A 21191-nucleotide genomic window follows, 5' to 3' on the forward strand; every position below is an offset into this window, starting at 1 on the left:
GTCCTGCAGACGTATAACCTGCTGGCGTATCACAACACTACGAAAACCAAGGCGTGTCATGAAAGTCACATAAAGCATAACATGGAGTTATCCTCCACCAAGTAATTACAAATCCAAGGGCGGCGGAAGCGAAATATAATGTGGGCGGGTCTAAAGCATTTACTGGTAGTAGATGCCATTTTCTTGTATTCTTAAACAATTGCTTTTATAGCCTAAAAGCTTTGCTGTCGTGTTGCGGGAGAACAGTTGGCGAAAGTTGTGAAAACACAAAATGGAATTTAATTTATAATGACTCCATATAAATCAAGTGGAAGGGATTTGAGGAAGCAACAGCGGGAAAGTCAAGGCTGATAGGGCATTCCTAGTGGAATGGATTTGACTGACGGCGCTCTGACAAGTGAACAGACAAATGCGCTAAATTAGAGAAAAAGTGAGTGGGTCCAATATCATTACACTGTAAAAAAAATTCTTTGCTGCCTATTTTTTGTTTAATCAACTCAAATTTACAAGACATTTTAACTTACTATTATTTATCTCGACAAGAGATGACTTGCTACAACTTATAAAATGAAGTTTTACATATTTTAACTTTATTTTATAAGTTATAACATCTCATCTCTAGTCAAAAAAATAATAATGGTTTAGACACTCATGTACAAATCCAATATGTAAAAACTATCTGTACCATATTAAATTGCATAGCATAATATTTTTTCATTACATCATACTGCATTGAATGACATCACATTGAACTGGATCGAAATCGGACCACAGTGCATAGTAATGAGGTGAATCGCATCGAGAACTGCTTCATATGTATCTTTAATGTATTGCATCCTAAGCTTTGCATTTCTACTGCCTCTGAATGTGGACAAAGTGGACGTTCTTAAAAATGTTTTACAGCCCATTTACACCTGTATATAGCGTCATCCACTTGTGATCTGATCTACCAAAATCAAAATGCGTGCGCGCACGAGAGAGAGAGAGAGAGAGAACAGATTGAGGAAACCAACACTGATTGTTCTTTAATTGTAACTTGGTTAGTCTTTTAGCTCATAAAACATCTTAACATCAAACAATGAGATATTGCAGTGTACTCACATTAAATGCTTGATGGGGCAAACAAAACATAACAAAGCTATTTAAAACCTAACGCATGCTCTTTAATGCAGACTGCAATGTTTTCTTACTGTCTCACACACACACAGTCCTGAAGGTACTGTAGGATGCTTGAGTTAACTACAGCCTCAGGTCTGATAACACATATATTACAGCAAGACATCCTGGCTGTATGCCATCATGGGATTAACATAATGTGAAACAAGCTACAGGTAATAATAAAGCAGATTAATGATGAATAGTATGTTAGTGAAACAGTAATAAATAAACATATGGTAGCATGTGTTGTGCAGTTATTGCATTCAGTAAAAAGTACATTAACAGATTTATGGGTGCCTTGATAACTACAGTAAAAGTTTTTAGTGTTTATCATTTTCTTTCCTAATTACGTTGACCTGCTTCTGGAACAGCTGGCATTCCCATAGTACACTACAACTATGGTAACCAAGGTTGCTAACAAAACTATCATACCATAGCATGCAGCCATGCACACTTATCACTAACCCACAGCTTTGACAGTAAAGATGTGTGTGGTTTTTATTAAGAAAGCATATGCAAGTTAGTTGTGTGGTTTTCTTTTGGTCTTGCAATCTATGTAGGGCAACACCAATCTTGTTTCTGTTTCATTACTCATCCTGTTCGTACCAAGAAACTATAAAATCTTCATATTGTACTTCTGACTGCTTCATTAATCTGAGCTGGGAATGGCCCCATTAAGACAGATCCACTGGTATTACCATACACAGATTAGATTGTGTCACAATGTTGGAAGGTTAGCCGGCTTCCCCTGAGATCGGCATAAACGAACACGTGTTTAATCTTATTGCATTTCGCACACGCCATAAAAGCACAAACGCAATCACGAGAGCCCTAATATTCGCATTTAAATAGAGAAATTCAGTTTTAAATGCGAAAACTGTTATAAAGTTGGGCATCACCAAGGGGAACATCATATTGCAACCCCTGCCGAGATGCAGCACCGAGTGTTTGCGGGTGGAGGAGAAGTCACACTGGATTTCTGATGAAATCACAGCTAGAGGAGTTTCCCTCTATTGCACTTAAAGACACAAAGACTCTAATTTAAGCAAAACTTTTAGCGCTTAGAAAAAAGGAAGATGAATATAAACGCCAAAAGGCTTAGCATCAACCTGCCAGCTCGGTTTCAATAAGTGGCACGATTGGGACAACTTAATGAACGTGAGCAACGCCTGAAACGACCCACTCTTAATAAGAGGGAGGAAACTTCATACGTCCACCTTGACATTAACGCTGGGTTCCTCCTGAGAAAGTGAATCACGTAAACCACGCTCTCGCTCTCTCTCTGTCAACCCACACAGCTTATGCATATGGATCTACAACAGAAATCCATCAGGAGGAAGGTGTGGGTGTGCGTGTGTGAACGTAGCCTACATAAATATTTAAAATATATGCGTGTGTTATATTGTTTCATCATTCCAAATAAAGTGTAAACTGCTCTGGAGAGAAAAACACGAGAAACGGCGTCTTATTCCAATCTGGAGATAGGCAGAGATCAGATTTATGTTTTGAAATGATAAACTCTCTCAGGAAGGAACCACTGATGTATGGCAGGCATCGGATTTGAGCGGTGATGGTGTTTGACAGGAGTGCCTAGCATCTATCCTTAGGGCACAGCCGTGCTTAGTAGACCACCATAGCATTGCCTATTCCTGCCTTCAGAAATACCCTACGGCCTATACAAACTGAATCAAATCCCTACTGTACAAATTGAGATCTTCATTGTTTTTAGGAGATAAAGAACCTACATTACAAAAAAGCTGCATTTTTATGTACATCTTCAAATTAAAGGCCATTTTAAAGTGCACCTATTATACCAATTTTTACAAGATGTAATGTTAGCCTCAGAATGTGTTTGTGAAATTCCAAAATACCCCACAGATCATTTGTTATATTATGTCTAAAATGCGTCTATTTCGTGTCTGTACCTTTAAATGCAAATGAGCTACTGCTCCTCATGAGCATTTATAGTTAAAATAGATCCGATTCCTGTGAGAAAACAGTATCTCACTATTGAGATATGGCCGGCAGCGTCAAACTCGCTGAGGGAAGAAACAATATATGTGTCCCAATTCAAGGGCTGAGACCTTCTAAGGATGCATCCTCAAAAGGCGAGCACTCTGTCTTTGAAGATGGCAGCCTCAGAAGTCCGTGAATTGCACTGAAATGAAACGGCCTAACCTTCGAAGGACCCATAATTTGCGTCACCTGCTGTACGCTCCTACTGCGCCTGTCAGCGGGACACAGCAGAGACGTTTCTGATATATTCAAATAAATATGGAACCAGAAATATATTATGATATTAATTTATTTTAGAAAATATGACATGTTGATGTAGATTAAACTATTTAACTCTTTCGCCGCCATTGACGAGATATCTCGTCAATCAAGAGAAAACGCTTCCCTGCCATTGACGAGTATTTCCGTCTTTTGAGGCTTAATTTTAAGCGTCTTTCGAATTAGGGGCAGCCTTACTAGCCTCAAGTCGTGCTGCTGTCATGCAATCTGTTTTATAAAACGGCTCGTTCTGGTTCTTCATTCTGATTGGTTGAAACGCGTTCTAAGCCGTGATAAAATACCCCGGTAAACCCACGGTTCAGACCGCATCACAAGTATCACTGCGCCACTGTTGCTGCGTACTGATTTATGAAAATAAACACCACAGTCTTTTATCATTTTTTAATTTTTCTACCTTTGCAATGTCAATGAATAAAACATTTCGTCAATAAAGAGAAAACGTTCTCGTTCTCTGAGGTTTTTTTTTGTCTTATTGATATTTCCGCTATAATCCACTAGATGGCAATCTTACCCAACTTAAACACTGAGACATTCACTCGACACAACAGCGTTGTGGTGGATTTAGCGTGACGTGTAAGTTTTGATCAGGCTCTGAATCTGATCTCTTACAAAGTTCTTCACAAAAATGGAATTATCTCCGCTTTTAGCTGAAAATTTGAGAGGTGATAACTGGTAAGAGAACAAATGAAGGTAGGATGAAACGTTTTTTGATGTTGTTGGAAAGCAGATGGACTGTTCTTTCATTTGATATTTTATGTTTATTTAAAGAAGATAATTTTTCTGTAAGGCATTAAACTAAAACTGGGTGGCAACTGAAAAAAAAAAACGCTGACGGGGAAAGAGTTAAGCATGCTTCCAAGCATTATTTGATCATCACTTTAACAGTTGCACGATATAAATGTTAATGTATATTTTAGATGAATGTTGATATATAAAAATAAACACCACAGTCTTTAATCATATTTTCATTGTGCCTTTGCTGCGTCTGTGTTGTTTGTGAACTGCTGAACTGCGCTCTGTTGCAGCCACACTTGATTCTGAGGAACTACTTTGTTTGGCGGAAGAGTAATATTTGTACTAATATAATTACAACTTATTTGTGTTTTATTTTGTGAAACCCTGCTATGCATATGATGTAACCGTTTTATAAACGCCATAAACCCCGCAAAGCAGTGGGTTACCAGTGCATTTTATAACAGCTAAGGGGGTTTAGGCACTCCGCTTCGCGTCATGCCTAACAACGCCCCTTAGCTGTTATAAAATGCACAGGTAACCCACTGCTTCTTGGGGTTTATTGCTTTATTAGAATACGTCCTTAGAAGGTCGCAGCCTTCGAAATAGGACACAGTTTAGGTTAGGACTGTCAGTTAGTGGCTGAGGGTGTGGCTTTATTATTGTGATGTCACATTAACAAGAGAATCAAAACAGCATGTCTAATTAGACCTTTTCAGACACTTTCAAACACACATTTATGTCCAAACACCTTGTAAAAGTGGATTTTGCATAATAGGTGCCCTTTAATAAAATTCAGTATGATTAATCTGCAAAAGCATTTATAGGGCTATGTACATTATTTTTTCATATTAAATAAAATAAAGATATTTGGTAAGTATTAGTAATTGTTGAAATTAACCTTAACAAATATTAATAAATGCTGTATAAGTGCAGTTCATTATTAGTTCATGTTAACTAATGTAGTTAACTAATGAACCTTATTGTAAAGTGTTACCAGATATTTATATGAAAATATAAAATATGTGCAACAGCAGGAAGAAAACACTCGAGCTGTGTCCGAAATCACTTATTTTCATACTATATAGAGGTGAAAATCAGGCCAGTATTATGTCTAAAAAAATCCGAAAACATTCGAAAAGTACCCAGATAACCTACTACTTCCAGCTAGATTTTCAAGTGTGCATTCGATGGACACTTTATCACGAGGCCACACAAGCAGCCACATTCAAAAAAGTCATTCAAATTTATAAAAAAATACCCAGACATCTGGCTCTTAAGGTGATTTAGGTATCAAGAAAAGCATAAGTAAATTATTGTTCTGAATACATCATAGATCAATCATAGAACAAATGGGTCAGATGGTAATAAAAACTTGCCAGATGCAGTACAGTATGTCCAAAATGTATTCATAATGCATCCATACATACTATACTCTATAGACCACACTATCATAGAGATAAAGCTGTAGGTACCTCATCTAATTTAGTACTGTACGTACACAGTACATAGTTTTGGACACAGCGCCAGCATTCGTTACTTTGGTTAACAGCAACTATAAATCATGGGAGTATGTGTTGCGTGATTGGTATTCAAGGGCTGCTATCCTAATAACTAATCTCTAATATAATTAATCTCTTGCAAATTATTAACTCCACCAATTCTCTTTTACTTTAATTAACTGTTAATATTGTCTACAGTGGATAAATATTTGACCACCACAGTGTGTGTTTGAGTCACTCATCTGCTATATATGAAAAAACATTGAGGGTGGTGGGTAAAGTAAACAATATACAGTAAAAAAAAACTATTTTAAAACCCCCAGAAGCCAAACAACATTTGGGATTTGGGAGTTGCATATGGACAAAACATAGCAAGAGAGATACTACACTTGCACTATGCACAACAAGTTTTTTTCATTTGGTTTCTCCCTGCTGTTTTCTTTGTGATGTTCTGAATGTTTGGTGACATGTGGATCGTGCCATTTAACACACAGAAATCCCTTAATGTACTGTAAAGGACCTTTGATTCATTACAGTGAAATGAAAGTCGAACTGTGGAAGAAAATTGCAGAGAAAAGAATAAAGGGTTGGTGAGAAGAGAGAGAAATGGCTCCATGCATCTTCTCAACACAAGAAATCAAGGACATTTGCGACACCATGTGTCAGAGAGGAACCCCAGATGTGAGCGGTGGACCGTGTATTAAATATAAACAAAAAAACTTTAAAGGAACGCAGATGTGATCAGTCTTATGAAACCAGATTATCACAGTCACTGGCCTTTATCAAAGTCTCTAAGGACACAAACCACGCCTCTAACTTCTCCACACCAGGAGGTGTTTGTTTTCAAATCGAACCATTCTTGCAACAGTTATTCATTTATTGCGTTTACACTGAGCCGTCCCGTCTCACACTTTCAGGCGGCGAGGAGCTTTGCCTTATACATATTAAACAGGCACTTCTGGAGACATGATTTAATGTCTCTCAATAATGCATTCAGTCAGATCCATGAAGCTTTCACACATCATTATCTCCACTCCCGTTGCCATTTCTCGGAGAGAATTTTCTACACGCAACTTGTTTCCCCAAATGTCAGCTTGCAACATTTAGCCAAAAGTATTTAACATTTAGTAAACCAGTGCAAAATAGATAAAACAGAGAAATTGAACGACCCGCATTCAGTTTGTGAAACATTTCTCTAAAATGAGCTTTCACGCTGGGAGCTCGTACTGTATGTGGGAGAATACGAGGTCTCGTTATTCTCTGTGTGAAAAATTCACAGCCAATCAAAAGCTCCGACACATCCCGGCTGACAGTGACTGATCACATTGGCGTTGCATTCAGAGAGAAAGAGAGAAAAAGGCAGAAAGACTTTGAGACTCCATCTGAAATGTCAACAATGAAATAAACATCAACAGCTGGGCTGTATTTGTTTGTTGATGAAATGTTTGCTGGTGAAGCTCTACAATGTGTGATCGTCAAACATCGACCAAAAATGCAAACGGCGTAACAGAGATGACATACATGTGCAATTTACCTTAATTTTAAAGTCCCCTGTGAGGCTTTAGGGTACATATTTTGAAGAATGACACTTTTCGATTTAAATGATTTAAAGAATGTAAAAGTACACATGGGAGAAACTAAACAAATGCTTAGGATGATAAGCTGATTCACAAATACATGCTGAAGGTTGGTCGGGCTGCTGGCTTTTCCCCTGTGTGGGCGAGGTTACAAAGTCAGGGGAGTAAAGAGCTCTGCTTTGCATCTTAAACAGCACAATACTTTAAAATGCATGATGTTTGTGTCATCAAGTCTGTTTTTTGAATACAAGGCATGTAGGTGTGGGAGTCTGTGGCTATTTTAAAGAAACCTCCTATTTTGAGGTCCTAAGATCTAACATATTTACAAGGGTTTCAAAATAAAATCAGCATGGTTACTAAATACAGAGTTCCCATTCTAAGCCAAATGTCAAATTCCTTGAATAAAAAGCTGAATTGTCTTGACCCATGTCTGAGATGCAGTGAGTCTGATAATGTATTCTACACAGTGAGTTTTTAAAAAATGTTGCATAAATGCGTGAAATGAATAAACAATGCCAATAAACGGCTGTTTAAATTATAGTCACTTTAAAGGATTAGTCCATTTCCAAAAAAAAAAAAAATCCAGATAATTTACTCACCACGTCATCCAAAATTTTGATGTCTTTCTTTGTTCAGTCGAGAAGAAATTATGTTTTTTGAGGAAAACATTCCAGGATTTTTCTCATTTTAAAGGACTTTAATGGACCCCAAAACGTAACAGTTTTAATGCAGTTTAAAATTGCAGTTTCAAAGGACTCTAAACAATTTCAAACGAGGCATAAGGGTCTTATCTAGTGAAACGATTGTCATTTTTGACAAGAAAAATAAAAAATACGCACTTCTCGTCTTGCTCTGACGAGCCAGCGCGACTTACGTATTTGTGTAATGCCGTGGAAAGGTCACGTTACATATATGAAACGCACATTTGTGGACCATTTTAAACAATAAACTGACACAAAGACATTAATTATTATCATTCGACATACAACAACGTCGGAACAGTCCTCTTTCTCCACACTTGTAAACACTAGGCCGTAGTTTCGCATATGTCATCTGTGAACTCTTGAGATGGTGACGTATTACGTGCTGGCGCTTCACAGGACCGGAGGAAGATGAGAAGTTGTGGTTTAAAAGTGCATTTTTAATGTCTTGCCAAAAATGACAATTGTTTCGCTAAATAAGACCATTATGCCTCTTTGGGATCGTTTAGAGTCCTTTGAAACTGCAATTTTAAACTGCATTAAAACTGTTAAGTGTTGGGGTCCATTAAAATGAGAAAAATCCTGGAATGTTTCCTCAAAAAACATAATTTCTTCTCGCCTGCACAAAGAAAGACATCAACAGTTTGGATGACATGGTGGTGAGTAAACTATCAGGATTTTTTTTAAGAAAATTGACTAATCCTTTAAATCAGTGGAGGCTTGCACCCGAAAAACAGCATTCTTTACGTCACAAGCCGATGACATTTTGATAAATGCAAAATAAAACTAAAGCGACAAACAAAATCGCTAATATTCTATGAATTGGACAAAAAATGTATTGACTTTTAATGTCTGGAATAGACCTTTTAAAATTCCACAATATTCCAGAAATTCCATAACCCGTGGGGGCCCTGTAAATTGATTAGATATATGATTCTGGGTAAGAATTTTTCTGCAATACAGTTCCTTGTTTATTTTCAAAATGGGCTTCATTTAAGAGTCACCACTGTATAGACCGTTTTGTCGGACACACGTGCATTGTCGTAGTTAAGCGTCTGGTCAGAACTTTACTTCCGGTTTCAGGTTTTTTAATGGTCTGACTAGTTGCTAAACTGAACTTTTGAACAAATACCTCATCAAAATAACAAATGTTTTGGTTTCCTAGGTAATCTACGTGTTGTTTATTTTGCTTGTTATATAAATAAACTACTGTAAAAGGACTTTGTTGTTATTTATTCATAGCGGAGTTTACCAGAAGTTACGTGATGACCACGAAAGCCGTTTGTTTATGTTGTTACTGCTGAAACTGTCTATAATCTGTTCCCACAGCTCAGTTTTGTTAGTAACACATACGCAAAAGTTCCTAGCTCAGTGGTAGAGCATTGCGTTTGCAGCGCAAAAGGTCATGGGAACAAAAGTACTGATAAAAAATTATAGCTTGTAATGCACAGTAAGTCCCTTAAATAAAAGCATCTGCCAAATGCACAAATAAATAAAATAAAAATACATTTCTACGATTCTTTGATTCCTATGGAACATATATGATCCTGCATGTGAAAACCCAGCTAAAGTCATTTCTTTGTGATTTACTGTTTTCTACATAATCATACTACATAATGTAAAGAATGTTCTGTGAAAGTATTTTCTTGATATCTTTATATATTGACTGAGTAAGGTCATGTGAAAGATTGAAATCGGTGTGAAATCAATAAATGAAATTAAGCTTTGTGGCTCCTATAGTCTCAAAATTATATTATGAGACTTATAATGCATTTGAGGAATTAATTTCAAGTCACTTTGGCTAAAAGCGCCTGAGTGTGAAATGCATGAAAATGTAAGAAATTGAAACTGATTGATTTTTATATCTTTGGTTCCATTAAAAGTCTTAAAACTCTACATTCTTCTAAAAACTCTGACGATGTTTGCTAATGCTGGGAGGCTGAGATTTCCAATGGGAAAGGTCAGATCATATTGCCACAAAGTGCCTTCTGTCTATCTCTGGCTTTTGAGAAAGTGCAGAAATGTGGATAATCAGGCAATCTGCTATACTAAACTATTACACAACTACACTTAAATGCAATAACATGTAAAATTATATGTTAGGAAATTAGAAAGATTATAGGAGATTATAGGAGATACTGCATCTTCTTCCCTCAATAACATGAAAGAACGAATTTAATGATTTGTGCTAGACAGAAATGACTGTGAAGACAGTGTTAAAAGGGGAGGAAGGTGAAACTTGTTTACACATGAGTAGTCATTGGTGTCACTCTGGTCACATGCTTTACTAAAAAACTGCAGCCTATGACTGCCCACTGACACCAATGTCATGTCTGCTGTTGATGCAGATTCAAAGATTGAATTCCATCTTTGCTTAGCCTGGTTAAAACCAGACCATTCTCAGAAGTAACTGAGTTATGGTCTGGCAAAGCTTTATAGACAAATCATTTCCAAAGGGGCTTCACCAACGTACGTCTCTCAAATGCCTCTATGTCCAATTGGATAGACCTAAAACCAAATCACAGCGATGAAGGAGAGGACGTATGCAGAGATATATCAGACTTTTGCTGGATCCAGTCGGTAAGACAGCGATAACATCTTTTTTAGATATAAAGGCTTCGAGTGTTATTCTTTGCTCGGGTTTTAACAAAAAGGAAAAGTTTAAGTCGCTTAAAACAGGCGGGATAGCTGATTCAAATGAGTGATGTTCCATGGCGGCATCCATCTTTGTAATACAGAATCTGCTTCACCGTCGCTGCGCTGTCGTCATCGTGTTAAGCCTGCCCCAACGTTTCCGATTGGTGCCGCGATTTCTCGGCATTAGAAATGACTTGAATGGCCTCTTTGCCAGACTACTTGCAGAGCAAATCTATATTTGCCGGAAGTTGTCTGGGTTTTCCCAGGCTAATCTTTGCTACCTAATTCCAAATAAACAGTGGATTATAGGTAATTGTTATTGTATATGGGTGATTCTCACGAAACCATTGAAACACCACGGCACTAATGATTTTAGCTTTAAAATGAGTAATATAGTAACATTAAAAAGCATCAGAATTAACACAATACTGTGTTCTACCTTGCACAATGTGTGATTTCAACATAAGAATTTATAATTGTAAATTTTATCTCATTTTCTGCTGAAATTCTCATTACCGCAATGTGTCCGGCTGTGTTTGAACATGCGTTATGTTGTAATTTAATCAAATTAACACAAAAATATTAAGAAAAAAAATAAATGGATGTTTTGCTAGACTACTTTAGATGACAAAAAAAATATTTACTGAATATTCATGTATAATAATAATGAAGAAAAATTAGGAAAATGATGTGTCCATGCCTCATGTTCTCATCCTCCGCAACACTTTTTGAGAACAGTTTAAGCACACATACAGAATTTTAATAAAGTTTGATTTTGAGTGACCAAGCACATGGACCAGTTACTTCAAGATGGCTACCAGGTAAGATCATTTTTTTACAGTTAATTTGAAATATTGTCTTGTCAGAATGCTTACACGACATTTTGATTATCATTACCGCAACAGATGCTTATTAAATGTTAATTTAATTAATAGAAGCATAATACTTTGATTTTAAATGCATGTGCAGAATCTCCAAATTATGTTCTTTCAGGTTTGTCATGTTGCGGTAATGAGATTTTTTAGGACTAATTTTTTAAATTATGTTACGAAAAGTGTTAAATGATAAGTAAAAGTTTTTAAATTAATGTTCCCATTTACTCCAGACTTTGTTTTTCAATGTCTGTTGGGAAAGTAAATTTAAGCAATTTTTACATTTTCATGCTTGACATTTTTAAAACCAAGTTTTCATGAGAATCACCCATATACAAACTGTGTATTAAACAGACTGCATACCATACTACATTTTGCAAATAGTAAACACCGGATACAGTGATAAAACGCTAAACAATTAAACAAAAAAAGAAACAAATGCAACAAACAGAACAAAAATACAAATTAAGCAAAAAGTTACAACCTGGTACTGAAATAAAATACTTCTGACATTTCTAATATGCATATTTATTTTCGAGATTTTGAACAACACAATGACATGACACAATGCATTATATGTCAACTTCCTACAAATACCTTCCAACTTAAGCTTGATACTTTCTGTATAATCCTAGTTGGAACAAAGCCTTAAGGCAATGCAGCTCTGATTTCTCAGTATCAGGTAGAACTTCCTGTCTACAGACATCAATGTGTTAAGACAGCTCGGTAGGAAGTTAGACATGGTGATGAAAGGCAAAGGAGCTCACAGGATCGTGAGCTCGCACCCTGCCACTGCATCCTCAACATCTTTCACTTCACTTTGAACAGCACTTCTAAAAAAGAGAAATGTGGCCAAGCAAAACTATTTCAGCTTTTGATATCAGGAAGTGAGCATACCGCATAATAATGACTAAATGGATGTGATTCCAGCAACAGTGTAATGTTAACATAATCGATTTTCTAATATCTTGCGAAAAGCAAACAAAAAAGCAAAAAAATCACATCCTGCTTAGCTATGCTTTGCAAAAAGGGAACCCCAGGCTGGAGTGAGCTACTGTATCTCTAAGGAACTCTCCAGCGGGATGCACTGAATTGTGTTGTGCCAGAGGGCAGGGAGCAGGCCCGAGGGGTAAAACAGAGCATGTTACCCCTCCGGTGCTGTCTCGGAGCCATGCGCTCCTGCTGTCCCTCCGCTGATTTAAACGAAGGGGTTTAATTTCGAAAATCAACTTCATTGAGTGTACAGTCTAGGTGACAAATAAGGTCAGCTCAAAAGTACATAGAGGATAAACTAGGTCCCGCTGTACTATATGTCGCACAGAGACCATTGCTCAGCACATGGCAAGTGTGTTTCCATGCCAATGGGCTCTATGGAGATGAACTGCCTCAGCAACAATGTGGTGTTTGGGATCAGGTGCACTACAGCTCGGGTTAATAAGAAAGCTAGGACTTATTGAGTGAAGAAAAGCTGTGCGTTTCAGCTTTAATCCCTCACACACGGTACACATTTTAACTTTAACATCCAAAATGTTTCCTTCGATTCATTTTTATAAGAGATTCAAACAAACAACATTACTGTATACATATGGGTGATTCTCGCGAAATTAGACTAGAAACATTTTGATAAAAAAGTAAATCCAAAGTAAGAGTATCAAAATAAGAAGCATACAGTTACAAACATCTCTTCATGTACTATTTTGCACATGATTTCAAATGACATCATACAAACCAATTTTGTTTTTTTTTCCACATTTAAGGGGGAAATTGTCATTACCGCAACGTGTCCATGACTGGATTTGGGTTCTTTGACATGGAAATATTTATAATAAAAAAATCAAAAAAATAAAAAGCTCCAGTGCATGTTATACTATAAACATTTACAGTAAAGATGCATGTGGTATTTGGTGATCATTGGTAAATGTAGAGACAATAATAAGGAATATAAATGTGTCCAAGACCAATTTTCTCATCCTCCGCAACAATTTTCAATCATTGTTTAAGCCCTCAAGGAACTAACATTTTCAAAAAAAAAAAATTGTTGGAAGGGACATAATTGACTGTGACACTCAAGATGGCTACCAGGTAAGCAGTTCTTATTTTTTCTCTCCAGATAAAAGTTGAAATTTTGTTTGTCATAGTACCTAGACAACTTTTTAGTTCTCATTACCGAAACATTAGTTTGTAAATGCATATATTTAATGTAATGTCATGTTGCGGTAATGATCATTTTTTATAATGATAATCTAAAAAAATGTAAGAAATATTCTTTAAATCCTCTAAAAATAATGGTTATAGTAAGTTCAGACCTTAATCTTATATGTGCAAAAAAATTGTCTTCAAGGGCTTAAAAAAATTCTGATGCTGGACACCTTCTAAATCTGGATTTCGTGGGAATCACCCATATGCTATTATTAATAGAAAACAAAAGTCATTTGACTTTGGGAGGTATAAGCAAAGAGCAAAAAGTGTTTAAATCAAATGGTTTATTAAAGTGTGCGATATTAATAAAAAGATTGTTGGTTTATTATAGGTATTTATAAAGCATATTTAGAATTGACGTAAATGTATATGTGTGTCAGGTCTGTGAGAGGGCCTGCCTTTTGGGAATGACATTGTCCGCTCTTGGGACTGAAGTCCAGAGAGAGTTTATTTAATGAGCTCCAATCCAATTTTTGCTCTAATGACTCTCTCTTTACCTCAGACAACCCCCACCCCACATCATTCCCCTCTTCATATTTTTCTGTAATCTCTTTGGTGTGGAGGATATTAACAACCTCTTTCCTTTGCACTCAAAGCCATTAGAAGGGTCTCCCCCAGCTGCGCGCGCGCACACACACACACACACACACACACACACACACACACACACATCATAGCAGTTCCAATTACTCTTACGAGCACAGAGAGACCAATATCTCATAACACACAAAACATAAGAAGCAGAGAATGTGAATAGAGGAAAGGTGCAAGTTGTGAAACTAGGCCAGACCACAACATGGTGAATTAGCAGTGAAATCTTTATTTGTGCACTGACAAAGTTAAAATCATCATTAGTGGTTCCTTGTAGCATTTATGCTATATTTTAAAATTGGAAAATAAGCCATGAGTTTGGTAATACAAACCCTGGTTGAGAAACTCTAATTCAGTGTCATCAGTACAGTCATGGTTTTCTCTTGCCTTTTTTCAAGCAGTGAGGTAGCTTACAAGCACCTTTCCTGCGTTTGTTGCCATTTTTAGACTCACCAGGCTGCAGTACACTGATGCCCAGCAGGTTGGAGGTGCGGTTGGCCACTGTGCTCCAGTTGCCATCGTAATTCCTCCGATAGAGCAGGGCAGCGCATTGATACGTTCCGGCCTCCTTGCGTCCGGCTCGGGTGACGCTGAGGCGAAAGTTGGTGTTGGTGGCCGTACGATCCACCGTGGTTCGTGTGCCGAGGCCCAGCAGCTGCTCGCCCCATTGCAGAGTGCCATCACGAGTAAAAGTCACCAAATCCCGAAACTCTCCATCGCCCTCTGCTGGCTGGAAGCGCCATGTGACTGAAGCAGGGACGTTGGGATTGTGCCGCGGCTTCACGATGCACTGTAGATCAAACGAATCTCCAAATGTCACACTGGGCGTACGGGAGGATGCAGAGACGAAGAAGACAGATTCTGTTGGGGGAACAAAAAAAGAAGAGAGTGGTGAGATGTGTAATTTCTTGAGTGTAATGCTGCCTTCGGGTGTCATCGTAAATATAGGTTTCCAAGTCGTAAACTGGCCATGACTGGCATTTCGAGTCATATTTATGACTGGGAAACTCAGAGATCTTTTTGATTCCCGAGTTTCCAAGTTAAGCGGGTCATAAACTTGGCAGAGGGAAGACCGATTGCTGTGGTGACTAGCAGCTTTATTTCCTTGCCTTATTGTTAAAATCTAGTATGAATCCAAAGGCAACCTTATCATCTCCATGATTCCCAAATTTTTACAAAACAAACACCTGAATCTGACAAAAAAAACTTTTCAGAAATGGAAAGTAGGAAATTTCTAATTTCTGCACATGAATGCATCATCATCCTATTTGCATATACAATTGCAATTGGACCTTTTGCATAGTGAATTGTGATTGGTCTTGTCTTCGTTGCATACATATCATCATGGCTCCCATATAAGAAAGTAACTTAATGACATTTTAATATAAAATTACTAGTTTGTCTCATAAACATCTAGGATAAATTATGGGTGAACTATTAATTTCTCTCTCTTTTATACTGCCTTTCAAGCACCAGTATTTCACTGACAAAATGCCAATCTAGTTTTTGTATGCTTATGCTCTCGCACAAGTCTTTATAATTGCATTGCTGTTCAAAGCTTGCGTCTCTCCTGCTGTGGAACCAGCTCTTAATTTTCTTAACAGCAGAAAGACAGAACGGTCTGATTTGCTGGAGGCAACTGCCCCTATGCCCGAGCCTGTCATGCAGTGAGTAAATAAAACTCGGGATGGCTTAATTTGTTAATTCACAGCTGATACTGAAGCGTCTGTGAATTTATAGACAACAAGCCCATTTCCCAGGCGATTTCCTACTGGCAAACCCTTCAACGACAATTTACATCTGCATTGCTCACACTGTACAAGGTCATGGAAAGAAATCTCATTACGAGGGAATGCCCGGCTGTCTTTTCCTATCCGACCTTAAATATGGGGCAGATTTCTGGATCGGATTTCTGGAATTGGAAAGGTTTTCCGGGTGAAAGGGAAAACGCCATTTGGCTACTACGGAGCGTTTGTACGTTATACAGTTGATAGCAGCTGGTGCCCTGAAGATGGTGAAATCGATTCCCACCCTGCCTGCTAGTGACCTAATGGTGCCATGCTTCTGTACCGAAGCAGGGATCAAGTTTACACCCACCGGGCTTCCCTCAGCTCTCAGTAGGACCACAGGGTCCGGCAGGAGTCGAGGGGTGAAATTATGTATGAAGAAACTTTGTGTCTTTCAATGATGCAAATAATCTTTTAAAGTAGGAGCGTAGTAAAATAAGATGTTGCCATCACTGTAGCCTCTTGGATTGGCTGAAATTCCACAAGGGGACGTATTTGTTCCTCAGACGTTGCACAATAAACGTGACATCCGAATATATTCATTATAAATCGTGAATGAAAAGTGAGATTCGAACGAATGTCCGTTAGTGAACTAATTGTATACACTATTTATATCGTAATTCGGTCAGAAACGTCAAGATTGTGAGATGAACAAATCGTTTTGGATTAAAAGGCTTGGATTTTCCATTTCCTTGGACTTTTGGGGATTTATGAACAATTTGTTTTGGACAATTTCACTGAAGCGGATAAAGGGAAGATTTTGAAGGCAAGTAAATATCCTATGTCGGCGCTGCCCGGTTCAGGTAACTAGCAACTAGATTACAGTTTTATGACTGCTAAAAATCATATTATGCTTTGTGTGTGCACTTAATGAAATCCGTAAAATCTAAGCTTTCCAACGATGTGCCGCATGACCGTATATTTTGAAGATTTAATGCTTCAAAGTTACAATGACGTAATGCAGCCTCACGTGCAAGGGAGGGGGTGTACCGTGTACGGCACAGTGTTCCTTATCAGGTTAAAGCAACTATGTGTTCATGTTAATCAGTTTAAGCAATACTCCAGTCAAATATCAAAATTACCCCATGATGAACTCACCCTCAAGCAATCCGAGATACAGATGTCATCATCTTTCAGATGAACACATTTGGGGTTATTTTAGTAAATGCCCTTGCTTTTCCAAGCTTATAACGGTAGAAAACAGGGATCCAAGAATACACACAGGCTCCAAGGGGTCTTTTGCAGGTAATCAATGTGATTTTGTAAGAAAAATATCCATATTTTAAACTTTATAAACTATACTAACTAGATTCCTATATTTACGTCATCTTGGAGTCACTGTGCAATGTGCCCATGGCAACGGATGCTCACTATGCTAAAACTCCAAGATGAAAGTCCAAGATGGCGTCTATTTAGTACAGTTTTGAAGTTTGAAATATGTATATTTTTCTTACAAAATCGCTTGGAGTTGTGTGGATTACTTCTGTGATGGATGATGTAACCGTGGGTTCACATCAGCCGCGTTTGAGGCATCAAAATCGCGTCTAGTTTGTCGCTTGAAAATGTTTAGTGTACTCGCTTTATTCGCACATGAAAGCCGCGCATGAAATTCTAGTCATCGAAACATTGACGTGGAAATTCTCGTCATGGGAGGGGCTTCTGCAACTCTGCTTGCTTTCTGTAATCACGTCACTACTAGAGCAAGCTTCTGATTGGTTAACGCAGCGCCTTTTTTCCGCCAAAGTAAAAAATTTTCAACCTACGTTTGCAGCGGCAACGCTCAATTCGCGCCATTTGAGCGAACTAGACACACGAATGAGGCGGAATCGCACTTACCACGCCGCACTAAATGCCTCATTCGCGCCGTGAGACCCCCAGACACGCGTCAATGCGCCTTCACGTTGACTTAACATTGAAATCACTCGCGCTTGACGCCTCTCAGGGCTCCAGACTGCCACCAAAATTTGAGAGTGTGGCACTGAATTTTACATCCAGTCGCACATGTGCGACCAGTAAATTTGACTTTTTTTTGTGATGTGACACTGAATTTGAAACAGCACATTGTACTTTCTGCATCTATCATCAAAGTATTTATGGTATGGATTTACGGTCTCTGCCCCTAAATTTTCTGTGCTCCTAGTGAAAAAAGTTAGTCTGGAGCCCTGCCTCTACCGTGGCTGGTCTGAACGCAGCATAAGGATGGATGCATTTTTTGGGGTTTAAACTGTTGAGCGTCGCCGTCCCGAATACGGGACACCTAAGTTTGCATTAATATTGTTGATGTAAATTTTAATCTATCACTACAAACTATATATCGTTGGAAAGGTCTAAGCCTCCAGAATAGACATTTCAACAGTATTTTATAAAATAAATTATTTAGGGAGAGTAACTGATTCATTTATAAAGAGAGTGTGCCTCAAAACATTTATTTTCTGCTAAATGTCACTGTCCCACCAGCAGGACCACTACATTTACTTCAATGTTTGCATATGAATTCTTATCTAATCATGGCAAACTGTATATTGTTTGAAAGCTCCAAGAGTGTAGATTTAACTCAATAGGGTGGGGTGATGCTTTAAAGGTTAAAGTCAAAAGTTGTTCCCTGATTCTTGTTTTCTACCATTATAAAACTGGAAGCAAGGACATTTACTAAAATAACTTCAAATGTGCTTATCTGAAAGATACATACAGTATGTTTCTAAGTAAATCATGGGGTAATTTTGATATTTTGTTGGTGTTTCCCTTTTATGTGTCTCTAAGCTTAGAAAAACCCCAGAGTTTAGATATTCGCTGTGCTGAGAAACCCAAGCAGAAGCTTGTTTGGCTTGATAAAGCAAAGCTTAAGAATGGCAGAGCTAGCCTAGTGTTTTATTTTGACAAAATTTGGACAAGGTGACCTGTACGCCAACACAATCCTACAGGCAGCAACATCGGAATGCAGCCAAAAGCAGATTACACACACATATCCCACAGTTATTGAGCACACGCAATCCTGCTAGGAGTAAAAAGGAAATCCACTCTGCTGGATGTTATTTAGGCAATAATCAAATGAGCAAAAGTACAGTTATACTGTATATCAGGACAGATATGACACAATCTCGATATTATTCATAAGCCAAAATGAAACCAAAGTAGGATTAACCACTGTATCATACAGACAAGCGATATAACAGCACATAAATACTGAGTACTTCAACATTTATTGATAGTTACTTTAATAATTATCAGATCTGGAAGTAATGAAAAGGTCAAACGAACAGAGGACGACTGAAAAATACTGACAAGGCATGTGGCTCATAGATCTTAAAAGAATGATAGGGTGCTTACAGGGAGTGATACGAGATAGAAATAAATACTGCAGGGGAGAGAGAGAGCTCACTGATGTTAGACATATATCTTTCATGTTCTGATGGATCTACGTGCTTCACTTCCTTGTAAACATGATCAGGAACTATATTTCATTCCATCCTGCCTTTCTCTGAAGACAACAGGGAGTCATAATCAATGGCATATTCTCCTGAGGGAAAGACTGCAAGATACAAACCGAAAAAGAGTCTTTATATAAATACATAACATGAGAGCTTTTGGGCAAACAAAAGTTCCTACTCCAACAAATCAAGGGCCTTTATTATTTATGGACCGAGCTATCAGTTTTCCTTCAGTGTAAAGTCTGTTCTGACTCTTGTTGGTTTTAGGAAATAATCTGACTTTGCTTGTCATATTACAAGACAGGGCTTAAGCTTAGGACATTTTAATGGTAAAAAGTAACTGGTATATCATGTAAACACTAAATGCTATAAAATAATTCCACCAAAGACCATTTTGGACTTGAAACAGGGACAATAAGTTAATTTTGATTTCTAGTTGAATCAGTGGTACTCAAACGTTTCGCCATGTGCTATCCTATTTTGTGTAGGTTCATGACATAAAATAAAATCTCAAACTTAGAATTTGAATAAACAAAACATATTAAAGAGCACCTATTTCATTGCTAAAAACAACATTATTTTGGGCCCTATTTTCACGATCTGAAACGCAAGTGCGAAGCGCAAAGCGCAAGTTGCTGTTGCTATTTTCCCGGCGGGAGAAATAACTCTTGCGCCAGGCGCAAATCAATAAGGGGTTGGTCTGAAGTAGGTTCATTATTCATAGGTGTGGTTTGGGCGTAACGTCAAATAAACCAATCAGAACGTCATCCAACATTCCCTTTAAACGCAAGTGCGCAAGTTCCATGGCGGGTTGTTATTATTATGATGGATTTACCAGGCGCACGCCAGGAGCGGTTCACAGCCGAGGAGACCGACGTTCTTGTAAGAGCAGTCAAAGACAGAGAAGTTGTTTTGTATGGGGATGGCAGAAACCCACCCAAATCAGCGTCGGTTAAACAAGCGTGGAAGGAAATAGCCACAATTGTCTCATCAGCTGGCATCCCCAGGACGTGGCGCCGCAAGCGCTACAATGATGTCAGGAGACAGGGGAATCCCAAGTTTGCCAGCATAAATCGGGCACGCCGTGTAATGGGAGGTGGATCTGCCTCTACACATGACCTGACGCCAGCAGAGGACATCGCTGCGTCCACCCTCACCGCTGAAAGCCAAGAAACGCAAGCAGTCCAACCCCAAAGTACACTTACAAGTCAAGTTCATATACATTAATGTTTCTTATGAAAACATTTTAATTATTATTTACATAAAATAAACGTAATACAGCCACACAACAAACTAATGAAAATATTTTAATCGTTATTTGCATGATAATTTTAAACGCAGCCACACAAAATAAATAAAAACTATCACCACAATGCTCACCACAATGATTTATAGTAGATTATAAGCAAAGTTTGTGCGCGTTGTGCATGCTATACATTATGGTCAAGCATGCTCCCTTAAAATAGCATAATGAACAACGCGCCACTGACTTTAGATTAGTTTTTTCTGGTCAGTGGCGCAATTGTTTTTTGAAACTGCAAAATAGCATCAGGGATGGTTTGCGCCGGAACACACCTCCTTTTTTGCGCTGAACCGCCCAGGGAGCGCAAGTTCATTCCCTAGTTTGCCGACGTGCGTCTGTGGAGGGAAAAACCCGCTGTGCGCCGGTGCAAAATACGAATGATACCGCGTCACGGACAAAGTCAATTGCG

At 38.1% G+C, this 21191-nt stretch overlaps 1 protein-coding gene across 1 annotated transcript in view; it reads right to left on the reverse strand.

Moving 5' to 3' along the window:
• The window catches only part of igsf3 (immunoglobulin superfamily, member 3), a 183411-nt gene that overhangs the window by 26148 nt on the left and 136072 nt on the right, over positions 1-21191 (reverse strand). The window contains exon 6 of the mRNA XM_055214429.2: positions 14718-15125. Coding sequence (XP_055070404.1) covers positions 14718-15125 — 408 coding nt within the window. The remainder of the gene's footprint in view (positions 1-14717; positions 15126-21191) is intronic.

This window comes from Misgurnus anguillicaudatus, chromosome 17 (genome assembly GCF_027580225.2).
Source record: "Misgurnus anguillicaudatus chromosome 17, ASM2758022v2, whole genome shotgun sequence".
Classification (NCBI taxonomy): domain Eukaryota; kingdom Metazoa; phylum Chordata; class Actinopteri; order Cypriniformes; family Cobitidae; genus Misgurnus; species Misgurnus anguillicaudatus.